Genomic DNA, 19096 nt, shown 5'->3' with positions numbered 1-19096 from the left:
GACATATTTTCGTTGACCTTTGACCTCTTTAAAATTACATAATTCTATATGAAAACAATGAAAACACTAAGGCATAAAACTATCTTTTTTTTTAAAGAGCTGACGGGTGGTTTCGGACAGTTCAGTTCCTAATGGGTTAGGTGGAAATTTTGATCTGATGCGTGATTGATGTCTGATATCCATGGCAATTTCTCAGAATGTCTTCATCCTCTGCAATGATAAAGTGACTTTCTGAAAGTGACTATGTATGCAAATTTATCTATTTATCACTGTATCTGATTGTCTTTCCCTTTGGTGTCTGACAATTATCTATTTATTGCTATTATTGCAAGACATGCGAGACAAGTTATACTCTTCTTTATTTTCTTCATTTTTTTTTTAATCCAGTAAATATAAAGAGTTAGGTGGAGAGGGGTATCTGAGAAAAAAAAAAATGCAATTCCATGCCACATGGTAAAAATTGCCTCACATGTTTCCACACTAAGTTTTTCTTTACCTTGGTCTCCACATGGTATGCCACAAAGTGGGGGGTGCACCTCAGGGGGACCTTTCGGACTGGCCAGGGGGCATCGTAGGACAGATGGGACGGGAGGACACATATCCGCAGCTCGCCCTGTAGAGGTTGGTGGGGAAGATAGTAAGGTAAAAAGAATCTGTTCCATGACACTGGCTTGTGTATGTACACTGCATGTTATGTGTATGTGTGTCTGTTTGTGTTTGCTCTTATACAAATAATACACAGGTGAGAGTGCGTTGGTGGAGATGTAGCGCACTCGAGGGTATTTACAATTGTGAAACATGCACGAGGCGAAGCCGAGTGCATGTTGCACATTGTAAATACCCGAGAGTGAGCTGCATCTCCACTAATGTCACGAACTCAAACCTGTGTATTATTTGATTTATAAAATGGGTGGAAAACTAACAGCATTTTTTGTGTATCTTTGTGGGTCAATACCAGTCAGCTACATGTAGCAAGATGTCCGAAGATGTTCATCCCAAACATTACGCACGTCGCACTCGGTTATCCCGCACATATAAGTACTGTACGTACAAGCGTATAATATATTACGTACGCCACATGTTATGCACAAGAAAGGCCGGCTGGCAGCCCGAACTAGAAGTTGTTTACAGGATTGACAGCGCGTATAGTAGCGCGCGACGCACTTGTAACAACTGATTGAGTGTGCACTGCTAGTTTAAACATTGTGACGACAGTGACTTTACGTTTTTTTGCACGGCGGGCCGGCCCATGCATGTTGGTAAGAAAATCATGCACGCACACGTGACTCATTTCAGCGCTTCCTATTGGCTACATTCTTGAACCCATTTTATAACATGAAATAACTGCACATTAAGCCAAACATAAAGTCTACCCACAAACATAACCCTAATCCTACTCCTAATCCCCACACAAAACCCAACATAAAATCTTAATCACAATTCTAACCCTATCCCTAAGTACTTGGAGAAAAATAAGAACAGAGCAGCTGTCGCAGGAGCAAATGTTGTGTCACCGAAAAAAACATGCACACAGACGTATTGAGCCATTCAATGTACAGTCATAAATTCAATTGATTTGGCTCAACATATCTGAAACATATCTCACCGATATTTAGGTGTGGACATCATAAATCAACCATCGTTTAAGTTGGCTTATAAACTTTGCATTTATAAAGATTTGTTCTTCCTGTCACTCTACGTTAATGACATTGTATGCTCAATCTATTTTACTATGGACAGCAGGTGATGAAGAGGGAACTACAACGTACGTGTAGCTTGGGATTGGAACCGGCATCACTTACTGCTTACTAGGCAGCAGCACTACCACCAAGGTTAAAGCCAGTTCATGGCAGTGAGACAATGATGTTTGAACAAATACTCAATGCCTCCTCTCACCTCCATTCTCTCTTGATTTAATTCATAATTTACCAGCCTCTGGTATGGTAAGTTACAAGAATGAAGGGATTTTTTTTTTTTTTTTTTTTTTTTTGCCTCTCCATGAAAAAGATTGTACGTTCGATCTGTTTATTCTTATACTGTTTATATTCTATGAAAACAAGCTACGTTGGAAATAAGGTTCCATGACATTTGCTCCTGTGACAATTGCTCCACGAAATATCTACAGGCTAAGTCAAACTAAAACCTACCCACAAACATAACCCTAACCCTAACCCTAGGTCCTTGGAGAAAATAAGACCAGAGCAATTGTCGCAGGAGTAAATGTTGTGTCACCAGAAATACAACAGTTTAAACTTTGGTCCTAAAGAAATCTTTATGCATAAACCTTCCTTGCAAGCATTTCAAATATTTTTCTCTTGCATAATCTGGGGGGAAAAAAAGAGAAAATCATGATCTCGCAGTGCCAAAAAACTATATTCTGGCTTTACATATGAAATGTTAGACCCTAGCACCAAAAGTGGTTTTCTACCTTTCGGTTGAAGTAGAGGAAACCATGCGGGCAGTTGACATTGTGGAAGGAGGCAAAGCAGGAGATAGCCCCATCAATCGGCATCGGGTGCATCCGAAGGGCGCCCCTTGTGGTGACAAACAGCCAGTACGGGTGAGACCCGCTGATGAAAACCTGGGAATCGGTGGAAAAAGTTGAAATGCATCAACCCATAAATTCTTTCCTTCTTTCTATTTTTCTTCAAACAAACATTAAGCATATCCTTCTCAAATTCAATACAAGTTCTCTGCTCACTTGTAATCTCAAAGCGATCTTAGACTATCTTGGTCCTTTTACTTTTGAGTCTCATACTTATAAATATTTGTAGTAGAGGATTGCTTGACAAATTACTTTTCAAAGTGGATTACTCTACCATAATCTATGAGATGAAAAAGTTGTACCTTCACAGCCTTTGTAATGGCTGACTTTAATCCTAATATTGGAAGGATCTTGATTGACACTCAAGTGACACACTTTCACAAGTTTACATGCTCCTTAGTCCTTTTCGGAACACAAATAATGGTTGCCAGCTAAACATCTTAACCCGTTGAGGACGAGTCCAGAGTATACTTGGGCAGATGTCTATGGGAAATGCGTGTTGAAGCAAAATCAAACTGTTCTCAACGGATTAATAGCAAGCATCTTCCATCAAGACCAGAAAAGAATATGACTTAATAACCTGGGGACAAACATTCATTTTGTGAAATATGATGGTATATCAGATATTGTTGAAATTTAAAGATGTCACCTCAAAGTTGTGACTGAAAGAGGGAGGGGGAGGGGGAGGAGGGAAGGTGGGAAAGGGGTGAGGGGGTTGCGCACCCCTGAGTATGTTGAGACGTTGTGGAATTCTCTGAATCGGTTGATGCGTCTTGTCGGCTTCGTCTGCTCACTGCCCTCCACCTCGGAGTCCGGCTCGGGTTTGCCAGCTCCGTCTGTCGTCTTCTTGGCCCCCTTAGTCTTCTTCACTTTCATCAGGATGTTGTGGGGCACCTGGGACACAGAGAGATGTCCAATGGACGTTCATTAGGAATAACTCAACAAAATGGGGGTTAGTTATCAGATGACCAAACAACCAAGAATGAAAGTTTGCGTGTATAATCAGCTACTTAAATTGCACATGGAAAAGAGATGATAGTGAACATGAATGAATGTCATATTCCCTCACGATGCTCGTGGTGGCAAAAAATAAAACATTTGTTGTGTTTTCTTTGATTTCAAGATTTTCAATCATTTAGCATATACCTACATATACATTCTAAAGTATTAATCATGCAGTCGTGGCACAAGTGTATCATCAATTATGCAATGGCAGCAGTTTTGAATTCTGGCCAAACAGAACTTTTCATTTTAAAGTGTTATACGCATCGTTACAGAGTGCAAACTAACCTTCCTGAACCTGACTCTGAGCTTGTTTTCCTGCACGACACTATGGTACGGGAAGGCTTCGTAGATCAGAAGATCATCCTCAACCAGAGCCTGGAGGAAAAAGTAAAACAATTCCATACTAGGACAATGGAATATGAGTTCATAACAACACCACTTAGGAAATAACAATCATCTTGAAGTATACCTAATTAATATCATCAACACTTGGATGGAAGATATAACACCTTAAAATCAATTAAATTCACAATCTTGTATCAATAATTCATGGTTCTTCTTTGCAGTCCCTTTTCTTGTCTTTATCATACCTGAACATTTGCTACTGAATTTGAAAAATAAAATGCTGTGGGTGCACTAAAGCATGAGTTCAACTCTTCTACTTGGTCAATGTCACCCATCAATACACAACTGGAGAAATGACAATGATGATGATAATGCGGTGACACGACATTTGCTCCTGCGACACTTGCTCAAGTCTTATTTTCTCTAAGGACTTATGGTTAGGGTTAGGGTTGTGATAGGGTTTCAGATCAAGTTTGATGTGAGGATTTAGGATTAGGGTTAAGGTTAAGTTTGTGGGATGAATTCATGTTTGGCTTAGCATGCAAATATTTCATTGGAGCAATTGTCGCAGGAGTAAAATGTCATGGAACAAATATTGCACAATGAGAAGATATATCGAAATTGCAATCAATGTCTCACCAGCATGTAGATCTTTCTGGAGTTGTGCCCGAGACCGACGAGCATGACTTCCTGGACTTGCTGCAACATCTCGTGCTGCTGGGTCTGATCCCTGGTGAGGACAAACAAAAAACAAACAAACAAATGAGTAAACACTTATTAAACAAAAAGGGGTTATACTGCCATCTTATCACAGACATTGAACGTTTCCAAAATCATCTCTTATGCTGTACACTTTAGTGTTCATTTCATTCATGCATGTGACTGCGTATTGACAGTATTCCTGGCATGAATGAAGAAATTCACACAGTCAGGTATGACATCAAAATGAAGTAACTGCAGATATAATTGTCATGTTTCATTCTTTACACTTCACACAGTGAAGCTAACCTCACTGAATGATACACATAGCACACTTGATTGCTATTGAGGTGAAACCAATGCTTGTATTCGGACACTGATACTGACCCTGAGGTGAAGGTCGAGCCACTGTCCACCAGAACTTTGGTTGCCATGGGAAAGTTCTTGACCAGGAACACCACTGCCATATCAGGCAAGCTGTAAATCTGAAAGAACGACAGCAACACAACATTAAAAGTTGAAGACTTGTAGGTAGAACACATTTAGGTGAGAGAGAGAGACAGTAATCTCAATGTAATTTAAGGACCTTTTCATCTTACATTCCAGAAAGACACATCATATTCATTACATGAATCATTAGCTGTTGTTACAAAAAAAGTAGAATCCCATGTTGTAAATCTACAAAAAGTGCTCAAAATATTCCTTCCATGCGATATGATGTGAGACAAATGAAAACTATACACAAACACACATACATACATATATACACAAATACTACATACATACATACACACACACATAAATCTTCTTGGCTTAGAGCGTATCTTTTATATGTATTGTACTCATTTATCTATCTATTCAACAATATACGAGAAGTATTCATCTGTCTCTCTGCATGTCATCTACAGTGTATTTATCTGGTCATTTACTCATTCATTTGGATTTTTTTTTTCAATCTATAAATCAAACGTGTAATAGTCTCCAAAACACAAAAGTCAAGTGGCAATTAAGTAGTGGACATTGACCCACTGACTGACCTCCAATTGACCACTCTCTCTGCAGCACACACACCAGTAGCTGGGCTCCATCATAGACTTCTCTGTCTCCTCAGAGCTCAAGCTGTTGGTCATTATCATACAACATGACACAGGAAATAAAATACAGTGCACTCCCGTTAAAGCCAACATGGATACATGTATAATAAAAATTTCATTACAACGAAGTACATGTAGAAATTCAAGTTCCCATGGTTACTGCACAGCAAGTTATTTTCTGCAGCATGAAATTTTCATGAATTGGAGGTGATGGCCCCTTTTGCACAGCATGCAAATTTCGAGAACTGCCACTGGTATTCAATGCATACGGAGTAGACGAGAACTTTCATGTGCATTTTAATATTGCAAATCTTTGGCTCTCGCGAAATTTGCGAAATTAAGATGGGGACATTTCTGGTTTTACAGTATCATCCATAGAATTTTATATACATCATTGTTTGCATATACCAAAATTTTGTCCCGAGGGCTTCATTCGCAATACCAAGAGTCTCCTGTACACTTTACTGGACATGCGATTTGTTAACGTCATAAGAGGAAAGTAACTTTTCCCTATATACCAAATACGGTCTGTTTATGCCATCCAATGGAATAAAAATTCATTGTGTCTTTTACCACAAAATTTGTAGCTTGCTATCAATATCATATAAATAAAAGAAAACACAAAGCAAATCTTTTTATTAATCTCTAAATTGATCAATATCAGAACTCCCCAAAATAGTTTGGGAGAGTAGTATTTTATTGTCTGTTTCATAGATTATCCGTCTACTGTTTAATCAAAGAATGGTTAGTTTTCATGTATTACTGTAAAAGTGGTTTCTTTCGCGTACAGAAACTTTCGCGGTTTCCATCGGTGCCGACTTTTTCGCGTGTGTTTAAATTCGCGGTCGGTAATGATAGCGTTGTAACAAGCAACGGGTTCAAAACATTTTCGCGTGATGTTAAATTCGCGGTTCAACCTCAAAGCGCGAAAAGCGCGAAAATAAAACCACCGCGAAAGAAACCACTTTTACAGTAATACCTATGAAGTATGCACTTTGGGAAGATCACAACAGAGCAAACATAGTACAAACTGAAAAAAAAAAAAAGATGCTGACAATATACATGCTACTGGCTGCCAAACTGAATAAGGGTAGATGGTACTACCTATTGGAAGAAATACCATTTGGCAATGTACAAACAAACATCTCTCCGATGGTTATTGCATTTAGCCGGAACTTTCAAAACGAATCCTACGACATCTCCTTTATGGCAAATCTATGTCACAAGAAACATTGCAAACCCAGTTTAATTATGAAATTTTGTTAAGAAATGCTCTTCTGGTGAGCTACAGGTGCACTAAACAACTTCATCCGAATGATGTAGCTTGTGAAAAAAAATACTGCCAATACCATTCATGATTTTTCTTTTGATATCACTCTTTACAACAAATGGGACATTAAAATTTTAGACACTATTCCTTGTTATATGTAATGTCTGAATCATAGCACAGGATTTTGCTGAGCATAAACAATTGTCCACACAAGTACAAATAAGTTTATGACATATTTTCATTTCATTTCTATTTGTACAATGGACTATGCTACCATAAACATGTTGAGTCAGAAGAAGAGGGAAAACATATCTGTATGTTTTTCTTTCACACCAATCCCAGTGATATTACAACACAAACTTTAGGGCAGACAAAACTGCTTAAACATTAAAGATGATTCATGCAAGCCTGAATCACGTTACCTGGGCTTTTCTTCAACCTTGACAGCCGGAGAGAAGTTTACAGGTTCAGAAGATCCATACAACAGCTCATCTTCATCATCAATTGTACTAAAAGACAAGGGGTAAAAAAGATGTGAGTTAGATGTGTCATATTTATGACTTACAGGCAAGCAGAGCTTCAGATAAATAGATATACCTAACAAGTTCATGTTCAGCACTTGCATCTTATGTTCTACAGGTCTCTGGGGGCTAAAAATTTGCATAGGTACAAATCCAAAATTAGTTTTGTCATCAGTTACATTAGCAACAGAGGTCATATTTGCACATTTATTATGAACTTCTAGTCTATTCTGAGGTGTACATGCACAGAAGAAAAGGTTTTGCTTTATCAAACAAAACTTAATTCACTTGGTAAGCATCAACCCTTATATCAAGTGCATAGAAAAAAAATGGTTGGCCATTGTTCGTGCCTTACCTATTCAATGTTACTTACCCTGCTACTGAAACTATCAACAACAACAACAAATCCTTCAGAAAACTGGGTTTTATTACTCACACCATGGCAACAAATCTTAGGAAATATCACATTAACATTTCACTGGCATTTCCAGTATCATTGTTACCTTGTGTCCTGGATGCTTGGTTCTATCTTGGTTGCTTTCTCTGCCACCCCACTCTCTCCACCAGCAGCTGTCTGAGAGGCCGTGGTGAAGACTCCACTCTTGTCTTTGAAGGTGGCGAGTGTCAAAATCTTTGATTTCTGCAAAGGGAAACCACATTCTGGTACTGACTTCCTCTTTAGAGGGCACAGGCATTGAGTTTTACTCATTGAGGGTGTACACAAAACATAAATGCAAATTTGATGGGCCACAATTCAATCACAAGGTGTAAAACTAAGTAGAGAAATACCGTACAAGTAATCTTTGGCATAAGCTTAAAGGGAAAATATAGTTCTCATATGATTTTGCTCTCTTGATTATCAATAAATCGAGCCATAGCAGTATCCACTGATCTTCCACAAAAGAGAGAATAGCATGTAACTTGTTGGGAAATATGATTGCAAGGGTATGATCGATCATCACGTAATGTTCTACCTACCCACAATGTGAATGGGAGGGTGCTTCAGGAATCAAAGTCGTATGCATACAAAGGAAATTATTTCACACTTTTGATACTCCAAAACAACTCATCATCCTGGCACAATCGTGTCAGCCGGACAAGTGTCTTGGGTGACCCTTACCATGTATTCCAAGCAAATTCTAAATTGTGGAAGATGAATTTTCAGCCCTTCTGAGAACTATGTTTTAGCTTTAAACTGCCCTCATCAGAAGGGACAGGGAAGCAGAGACCAACCTGGGGGAGTTGTGGCTTGGTTGTCTGCAGACGATGCCCCGTCCCCTGCTGGTCTGGCTTCAGGGTGAGGAGGACGAGGGCACCCATCTCCGTCAGCATCAGGAGGTAAGGGTCAGCCAGGGAGCAGTGGACGACCGGCGACCCAACATCCAGGATGATGTGCTGCACCTGTTCCACTGCACGAATCCATGGGACGGATCCAAGATTGAATTTTCTAGCACGCCCAACCCCCATTGCAACATATTTCATCTCATTTGCATAGATGCAGGAGATATCATCCCTCCATTTTTGTGTGCTGTCCTACATCCACCATTTTCCTCTTCTCCGTCAAGGGAGTAGAAGACTTGCTTCTAGGCCAGTCATTGTCTACCATTTCACTTCCTACATGCAAAGTACTACTCCTGATTTACCAGTGTCTTCCTCCAATGGATCCAGAATATATCAGTGAATCTTTAGTGAAGTATGTGCCCTCCCAAAAATCTCAGATCAGCTCAGAAAGATCTTTAGATTGTCCAGTTATTCAGGCCAAGTTTTATGGAGAACACTCTGTTGCTCACACTGCCACTCTTCTCTGAAATTATACGCCATCTTATCTCAAGGACTCAGCCACAACTTCAAAGTTGAACTAGAAATGTCCCTACGGCGACTGGTGTATGCCTCCGCCATAATGCATGGTTCTCCTAATAGGTCTATAGTACAATGTCTTGACAATGTGTGATGACAGTTTCACACAATTGGCAAAATATTAAAGTGACAGGTTTGCCACAAATGTGCTGAATGTTCACTTTCCTAGAACTAGGTTCAATTGGATGAATGATTAAAACGTCAGCGTGCAGGTATTTGGGGGAACTGATGATTTTTACTTGACTTTTGACCCTTTTATAAGTTTATGCATTGAGTAATATTCAAGGTATTGAGAAAAAGTATAATTTCAGTTTCAAATGGTAAAATACTAGTATTATCTAAACCTGGCCTTTGACCTTTGACCTCACAGTTCCAAAGAGAATCACTGTTAGGTAGAACATGCATAAATATGTAAGTTTCATGATAATACCTTGAGTTACTTTTGAGATATGGAGGAAGAAGTGCAATTTAGCACTTTCACTTGACCTTTGACCTTTTGACCTTTGACCTTTTGGCAAGAAACTTCCCACAGAATATATATTGGGTTATACATGCATACATCAAGGAAAAAAAAATCCTTCAGGCATTGCATAAATATAAGGAAAGTAGTGATACTTTGAGGAGTTGACCTTGACCTTTGACCCCCTGAGAAAAACATGAAATTTCAACCTTTTTTTCACTAAATAACCTGTGACCTTTGACCTTTGACCCCGTGACCCTAAAATCCAAACAAAGTATCATCCCCCCAGGATATACCCTCATACCAAGTTTGATGCAAAACCTCCTCACAGTTCTTGAGATATCGACAAAAACAAAACGGGACGGACGGACGGACGACCCGAAAACATAATGCCTCCGGCCACTTCGTTGGCGGAGGCATAAAAATGTACTGAACATACACTTATTTCAAAAACATTCTAAACGAGACAATCGTATGTTTGCATTTACTAGTGTCTTGCTGTCTCTTTTATCTTTCGTCCTTACAGCGCATTGAGAAGCAATCAATAGCAGTGACATCTGCTGTAGAAGCACTGAATTATCATCACCCACCTCCTTCCATGAGGCTGACGCTGCCACTCATGACCTGCACGATGTAGCGATCCTCGCCCATGTTGCCGGCAAAGATGGTGGGACCCTGGGTGCTGAAGCCACCAGCCGCCACCTCTGTGATCTCTTGTCCTGTCTGGAGGACCTGAATTTGCACGAAAATCACAGATGTGTCGATACACACAGCACACAGTATGTACAACTACCTCTGAAGAACACATTAAAGCCATGATTCTTTTTGGAAGGTTTTTTCAAACATGAGACAAACTCCCTTCAAACAGATTAGAATAGAAAACTTGTGAAAGGGAAAATTGTTAATTCATTAGAAATAATCTTAATAGTATGACTTTCATCATAGGCTTTGAAATGGCAGCTGGTTTACAAGAGACCAATATCTTTTTCTGGATGCTTGTAGCTTAAGTTCACATCTCTTTCTCTTCCTTTGCATCTATTTTTTTTCAAAGGTAGTCAAATTTTGATGAAAGGAAAGAAGTAGCTCCTTCAAAGAGGAACTCACATAACCTAGAGGGGTATATTCCTTGAGGTCTTAAAAATCATGCAAAGACCAAAAGAAAGCAGAATTTTCACTAATGCTCTACTTAACATGGAGGATTCTTGCTTGCTTCCAATCAAGAAGGCATGTTTCTCCATGGTTTAGAAGAGACCTGTATCTTACTTCTGGATGTCTGTAGTTTATGTTCACATTTCTTGTTTTTTTCTAGCAGTAGTGAAAGTTTTACAAAGGGAGAGAAGTGGCTTCTTGAAAGACACTCTCAAAACCTGGATTGGTACTCTCCTTGAGGTCTCAAAAATCATGCAAAGACTGAAAGAAAGCAATTTGTTCTTGTTTTTGTTTTTGTTTTTGTTTGTTTGTTTTTGTTTTTTTACTAATGTACCACTCACCATCAAGGATTCTTGCTTGCTTAGAATCAAGAAGAAATGCTTCTCCCAAGTCTAGAAGCGACCCATATATTCTTCTGGATGTCTGTAGTTTATGTTCACATTTCTTCTTCCCCCCCCCCCCCCCCACCTCCCTCCCCAAGCAGTAGTCAAATAATGATGACGGGAGATTAGTTGCTTTTTGAAAGACAAAATCAAGCCTGGATTGGTAGGGGTGCCTACTCTCCTTGAGGTCTCAAAAATCATGCCAAGACTTAAAGGAAACAGAATTTTTGGTAATGAACCACGTACCATGGAGGATTCTTGCTTGCTGAGAATCAAGGAGGCATGTTTCTCTTTGGTTTAGAAGAGACCCATATCTTCTTCCAGATGTCTGTAATTTACGTTCACATTTCTTTTCTCTTTTTTTTCCAGCAGAAGTCAAATTACGACGAAGGGAGAGATGTGGGTCTTTGAAAGACAAATTCAAACCTGGATTGGTACTCTCCTTGAGGTCTAAAAACTTATGCAATGACTGAGAGAAAGCAGAATTTCTGGTAATGAACCACTTACCATGGAGGATTCCTGCTTGCTGAGAATCAAGAAGGCATGCTTCTCCTTGGCATCTTGGGCTGCCTCCTTCTCTTCGGTGTCTTCTTCTGGCTGCTGCTTAATGATGATGATAGAAATAATAATGATCATAAGACTAAGAATAATTACAGAATAACAACAATAACAAGAAGAAGAAAAACAATAACAAGAACACAGAGGTAAATACAAAAAGAAATATAACTGTCTTCAATACAAATTTCTAGTCCCTCTATCATGGTAAACCTGTGTTTGTTCTTTAATTGGTTAATACCTCTAATGCTTGCCAAAGGCGTTAAAAATATAATGTACATTTCTCAAAGCATCCTAATATCATATTTTCCTTTCTCTCTTGTTCATTCATGTGGCAATACTAACTCCATGACTTTGAAAGTAGCACCCAGCAAATTAACTTCACAAAAGCATTATTTTTCTCTTTTTTTGGTGGTGGTTTGGTAAAATGAACATATTACATGCAACACGTATAGACCACCATGGACAGTTGGTTTCCATGGATACAAGTATTAACAGAGTGAATATGTACGAAGGATGCACTGACCTGTTTGTTACTCTTGACCGTCCAGACGTCCAGACATCCAGGCAGCTGAAATGTGGTCACTACTTGGGGTCTCACAGTCCTCTGACATGGCATGGGAGAAGGTAAAGTATTACAACATTTTGTCAGTTATCATAAAATATGAATTCATAACGTTAATTTCAATTTAAAACATAAGTTTTTCCTATTACTTTATTCTGGTGAGGGAGTTTTACCTCTTTATATTTTCCTGTAGAGCTGTTTTTGCAAAGGGCAGTTGAACAGACATTTTTAGACTTAAAGGGATTGTACAGTATTGGTGGAGAGGACAATTTGGCTTTTAACTTTTTGTGAGATACCAAGAAAACACTTATGATATAGTACAGAACATACCATTTTAAGAGGAATTCAAAGTTTATTTGATGAAATTCGGGTTTGGAATGACTGAAACAACTAAAAACAAAGTAAAACAAAGCGATCGTAATAAAGTGTGGGTCCCACACTTTATTAGAATTGCTCGTTTTTGGATATCTCAGTCATTTCAAAACCAATTTTCATCAAATAAACATTGAATTCCTCGTAGAATTACATGCTCTTTTATATTTTATAAGAGGTTTCTCATTATCTCACCAAAAAATGTTAGAAACCTGAAATTAGGTCTCTACCAAAACTATACGATCCCTTTAACTTCAAGCTTTGGGGTCTTTTCATAACTGTGATAATTGTAAGAACAACAAAATAACGCAAGTGTTCAGAAGAAAGTGTGACTTCTCAAATAGTTTCGCTGAAACATCGCATGAAAGGAAAGAGCTGAAAATGCTAGTACTCAGATGATGACAGAGACCTCTTTTAGTGATATTTATGACATTGGGGCTCTACTTCTAGTAGTCTCTTGATATCAGAATGCTAGTGTGCTGGCCGGGGACATTGCATGCAGGGCAAATTTTTGTTTTCATTTTTGTCAATATTTTCGTAATTGAGAGCCTATTTGTGAAATTCGAGAAAATAAAACCTCTGCAGAATTTGCAAAAAATAAAACCTTCCACAAAATAAAACCACTGCAAAAATGTCAGCATATTCAGTAAACAGCATCAGACAAGAGAGACAATTCACTGACCTGTAGAACAGAGAGAGCACCATTCTTGCCATAGCCTGATGTGGTGACCAGCTCCAGGTCAGGATCAATCTCTGTATGGAACTGTATTAATATTCAGAAATAATAGCAATTTCAGATCAGCATTATATCCCATCAATATATTTCTCTGAGATCCTTCCTAAAAACATTGTTCAGTTTCAAGAGTTTTGCTTCAATTTCAAAATTTCTTCAACACTGACTTTCTATTCATCGAATAATGAAAACAGTATTTTTTTTTTTAACTAATCCAACTCACTTTTGGTGGTCCCTGATAATCATTTTAATTAAAGCAATTATCATTGTTCTTCATCTTGAGTAGAATCCAGTCATGACTACTAGCATCTCTGCCTGATAAAGTAAAAGTTCTTGCTCCAGGGAGGGAGGCATATATTGCGCAACCAATCACTAATAACAGATAAGAGCATTGTGAACAATTTCATAGAAGCATCGACTTTATCAACATGAACGAACCTTTACTATTACATATTCCATGATGTTGTTGCATCCCAAGAAAGCATATGTGACTCTGCACCTCAAAACAAACAAAAAGTCGCCAGACATGAATTTTTAGTTAAGACCATATTCTGAAAGAGCAGACTTTAAGCTTTAAAATGATGTATAACTCAAATCAAATGGACTCTCCCAACCTATCTTAATATTAGAAAGAAAGCACAAACTCAGGAAAAGTGTGAACTGAGAAAAGAGGCTCTGAAGTACAGTGTCTATTCAAGCGCTTAATCTTTACCAAACCGTGCTGGCTGTGCGATGAATGGGACAAAAAACAGGAAGTAAACCACCAGAGTAACAACAATGAAGTGATTATCAGATGAAAGTGAAATTGAGTATGCCTCATTAACACATTTTGTCTATAATTAATGCCAACTTTCAAAGCAGTAGCATTATCCTTTCAAAAGTTACTAGAGTTGCAAGTGAAGAGAGTGGACAAGGTTTTTCAGAAATGAAAAAAAGGATTCTAAAGACACACATAATCACACTATTCTACCAAAAATGTTTGAGATATACTGCTAAAAAACACACTTTCCTGCCCGTGTTATGATACCAAATTTTAGCATAATGTAAAAGAAGACCCGCTCTTTCAGAAAATATGAAAAAGTCAAGTTCGGCTAGGTTGACCCATTTCACTTATTTTCAGTCCTCACGCAAAATCAGTGTGTGCGACTTTATGTTCGTTTTGATGTGCACGGTCACATATAAGCATTACAGTGAAACTTTCTTTTTACATCCATCAATATTTTTTCTACTTTTCCAGCATTCACTTACAGCTCACCACTGTCAGAGCAGTTCTCTTTTTAAACACATGTACGCCTTCCGTTGTGTGAAAATATGTGAAAATTAAAAATTCCATGACTTTCTTTCATTTCCAATTTTGATGAAACTCCTTGCATTCTATTCATTTGGTTTCACTCTCTTCAGCAAAGAATGCTCGAGCACCAAACGGTATTGCACAATATATACTCACTTCCTCTGACAAAAATGCTGGCTCCCCCATAATCATGTTTCCACATGGCCCGATGTTGAGCAGACTGTCACAGATCTGTGTGTCAAAAAAACAAACAAACAAACAAAAAACAAAAAAAGAGAGAAAAAGTATTCATGAAATCAATTCATGTGAACAGAAACAAGTTGAACAAGGTAGATTCTTCACATGATGAGTTATTTGTGAGAAAAGAAGCAATCATTGCTCCTACATGCACTCTAGAGTTTTATATTGAGGGACAAATCACGTTTTAATCTTCAAGTTGTCCGTGAGATTTCACACATCGAATCAAAGTCTTTTTTGCAAATGCTTAGCTTAGATTAAACAGAATTCTCCACCTTGTCATGTAAGTTTCATTTGACTGGGAAACTGCAAGCAGACAGAGAAAAGGGAAAAATCACATCTCCTACTCTATGGCTGACAGATGGGGAAAAAAAAATGTTTTATTACCGACAATAGAAGGAAATTAAGTATCCTTTCTGACAACACAGCTAAATCTTACATAACGCCCTTCGCAGATCTAACCACATATGTCTGATTCTTTTTTGAAGTCATTTATGTCTCAAATCCGTCAGTGTGTATTACATGCCATTAGACCTTTCGAATGCCTAGAAGCATGACAGACACGAGTTTGGATAATCATTGATGACGCTACAAGCTTCAGCGACATCAACAGAACTGTGAACCTATTAACCCTTTGTGTGCGTAGATTTCTAATTGGCACAGAAAACTCCACAGCTTTGTACACTCTGTCCATAATCCTTAGTACAGAAAGGATTAATAGCAGCAATCTGTCTATAAATGCCACCATATCTCTTCCCCTGAGAGATCCCAACTGACATTTGAAGACCTGAATATAAGAACGAACCAAGTCCAATTTTTGGCCAAATTCAGTTTGACATGGGAACTTGTAGCTTATGCATTGACTCATCTTGTGTATAAATGATGAATCCTAATTACCCCCGGAAGTGCCAGAAATGAATGAGTTAAATCCTATATGAATGTAAGAATGAAGGACTTGGGTCATTCTTACGTTCATATTATAGCGCCCTCTCTCATCTTTCTCTCATCTCTATAGCAGAATATCATGTATTATTATGATTCAAAGAGCGACCCAAGTCCATAACACAAAATGGCCTCTCCACAATTAATGTAAATGTTAATTGTCATAATAATATATGTTCTAATTTGTATATACAATGTTGCCTTCCCATCACAGTTAAATAGAATATTATTGGACAAATAAAAAAGATATGAAGTTTTTCTAAGTTTACTCGAAATGGTCTTCCATGGACTTGGGTCATTCTTACATTCAGATACTCATTTCTTAACTAAAATACAAAGGTATCCATTGAGAAGCTTTAGACTTACTTCAAACGAGTAGGAAGCTAGGTGGGTGCCAGTCTTTTGGATCTCCTTGCCATACACCTCAAGCTCGTCCGCATCATCCAGAAATGCTGTATCCGATGCTGAAACATTAAAACAAAACAAGATGCTACATCTTCTCCCTCATTCCCTAAACTGATTGTGACAGAAGCACTGAATTAAGAATTTCAGTAATCTCCATGCCATATGCCACATCCTGTCTTCAAGTTTACTGATTGACTTACTTCACTGTCCACAATGGAAATTCTTCGTACAATTGTACATTGGATATTACAAAAAGCATACTGGTCTAAAATACATTCCAAGTACAAAATATATCACTTACACTAGATATAAAACTAAAACTTATTGACAAACAATACAATATACACCATAAGAATATAATACATTAAACAAACATTTACACCTAAACTTGAATAAGTAATACAAAGATATTTTGCAAAGACGTTTCTGAGATGTACTGATGAGACAGGATTTATCTACTCTCTTACCCATCCAATCACTGGCATCGTCACTTCTTATCTTCTTACTCGGAGGTTCATCCTGTCAATGATACGGAGATTGACAGTTTGATGAGTCATGGCATATGCTGAAAAGAACACTCTTTAGGATTATGTTACAGAGACAAAATGCACAGAAAATTTTGTTGTGAACTCATGATTTTTCTTAAAGCAAAATGCTTACACACTTAGAAATACACCATGTTATTGAAAGAGAAAAATGCAACTGGTAATTTTTCTGGAGAAAAAAAAATGTCACTTGTTGTTCATCTGTAGAATTCAATTTCATAAATCTCCTAAACATCACACAAGAAGATGAACCAAAAAATCTCATTAGGCAGGGGTCTGATAACAAAGACTATCTATCCCACTAATGAGGATTCATAGACTTACCGCCTTTTTGTCCCCTGACTTCACAGCATCTGTCAAACAGAATACATAGATATTGAATTGTCTCATGACAAATACTCCAAACAAAATGAATTCATGACACAAACAATTGGCTGAAGGGATACATGCCTCAGTGGGAGATTTAGGACCAAGTTTTGAAGAATAGTTGGTGACTTCATCTGTGAATTACCACATGATGCTTTCTTAGGGTTAAGTCACACTGTTAGGGATTTGTGCCAAAACAAGAAACATAGTTTACAGACACTAACATATCAGACATTCATTTCAACCTATCAAGTAATATGTCACCCTCATTATTAAAAAAAAAAAAAAAATCACCAAAATCATATCTTGCCACACAGGTCAATGTAGTTACTGACAACAAAGTGTGTGAAATATGTTCAACTAAATTATGATTTGTTCTGACATTAATGATTGGATGGTAAATACATATTTCGATATTGTATGTGGCATTGCAACTTGGCATTAAAATCTACAAATGCCTACCAGTTCTTACAAAGTGTCCAAACTACTACAGCCTCTCCTTTGGTCTGCTAAATACAGCTGCAAAGCTGACTTAACCCTATTCTAACTGGGGGAGGGGGGGGGGGGTGTCAAATTGACCCCCCCTCGACATTTCGCGCCACAATTCCGCAACGCGCAAAGATTTTGCAGCGGCGTTTCATGACTTTTTTCATTGAAGTCTCCCGCATATTTTGAGACCAAATTTGCGATGTCCAGGTACACCGTTCTGAAGTTACGCAATGTTTTGCATATGCATGTCAACCCCAAAACAGCTCAAATTCATGATTTTGTGTGCAAATCCAATGCAAATTGTGTTTTTTTGTTTAATTGATATAAATTAGATTATTTCAACTTTTAACCATTGAAATTAATCAATTCTAATGTAGATCAGCTTGGAAAAGTGCCTGCAACAAATTCTGGCAAAAAACAATAGAAAACAAAAGGTCGAAAAAACAATAAAATACATAAGAAATTAACAAAACAATACAAAACAAAAGAAACTGATTTTGATTGCGCTATTTTTTTATAAGAAAATTGTTTGATATGTCTTGAGGAACTCTGACACAAAAATTTAGCAATCCTTCAATCTTTTTAATGGAGTTATAGGTGAAAATATGATTTCATGCATAAATTTGCATAATTAATTTATTAAAAAATATAAAATCAAATTTTTTCTATTGTATGACCATATAATCTTGTAGTTGACATCCGGCTCTATGTACAGGCAAAATTTTGCAGCGATCGTGCGATCGGCGGCCGAGATCTGAAGGGGGGTCAAATTGACCCCCCCCCCCCCCCCCCCCCAGTAAAAACTTGGTCTTAAGTAGCCCAGTTAGAATAGGGTTGATATTATACTTGTTCTTGTTGTTGTTTGTATAAACATCATTCAAAACCAGAGATCATGTTACTGCAGTGGTAAATGTCTTACCTGATGAGCTGGTGTCAGATACTTTCTCTGTATACCTCAGCAACAGTGAGTTGCCAAGACGTGAGCCTAAGAAGAGGTAACCATCTCCCATTGGGCATATCTGATGGATACACATAAAGACATAATCATGTAGTGCACTCCCGTTATAATGAACGCTGTTATAACAAAATTCCGGTTATAATGAAGTAAAAATTCGGACCACCACATTTTCTGTTCTATGTTTTTTATTGTTTATTTGTTCGGTTATAATAAAATTTTGATATGACGAAAGAAAATTGCCGTTCCTGAGGACTTCATTATAACGGGAGTCCACTGTATTGAACCGTACCAATACGTGAACATGCCAAAA

At 37.9% G+C, this 19096-nt stretch overlaps 1 protein-coding gene across 1 annotated transcript in view; it reads right to left on the bottom strand.

Annotated features, from left to right (window-relative positions):
• Nucleotides 1-19096, bottom strand: part of LOC139714270 (cleavage and polyadenylation specificity factor subunit 1-like) — a 38845-nt gene that overhangs the window by 11006 nt on the left and 8743 nt on the right. Inside the window, exons 11-29 of the mRNA XM_071625987.1 lie at nt 18748-18847; nt 17298-17326; nt 16896-16947; nt 16390-16487; nt 15001-15075; nt 13503-13583; nt 12410-12490; nt 11836-11931; nt 10387-10528; nt 8713-8888; nt 7983-8119; nt 7381-7467; nt 5632-5713; nt 4982-5079; nt 4535-4625; nt 3836-3925; nt 3269-3439; nt 2429-2581; nt 497-613 (exon numbers count right to left, since the gene is read on the bottom strand). Coding sequence (XP_071482088.1) covers nt 497-613; nt 2429-2581; nt 3269-3439; nt 3836-3925; nt 4535-4625; nt 4982-5079; nt 5632-5713; nt 7381-7467; nt 7983-8119; nt 8713-8888; nt 10387-10528; nt 11836-11931; nt 12410-12490; nt 13503-13583; nt 15001-15075; nt 16390-16487; nt 16896-16947; nt 17298-17326; nt 18748-18847 — 1956 coding nt within the window. The remainder of the gene's footprint in view (nt 1-496; nt 614-2428; nt 2582-3268; nt 3440-3835; nt 3926-4534; nt 4626-4981; nt 5080-5631; nt 5714-7380; nt 7468-7982; nt 8120-8712; nt 8889-10386; nt 10529-11835; nt 11932-12409; nt 12491-13502; nt 13584-15000; nt 15076-16389; nt 16488-16895; nt 16948-17297; nt 17327-18747; nt 18848-19096) is intronic.

The sequence above is a fragment of the Diadema antillarum genome, unplaced genomic scaffold (genome assembly GCF_040938485.1).
Source record: "Diadema antillarum isolate AM-2024a unplaced genomic scaffold, OU_Dant_1.0 seq00002213_RagTag, whole genome shotgun sequence".
NCBI classification, from domain to species: domain Eukaryota; kingdom Metazoa; phylum Echinodermata; class Echinoidea; order Diadematoida; family Diadematidae; genus Diadema; species Diadema antillarum.
This window is presented reverse-complemented; position numbering and strand designations above follow the sequence as displayed.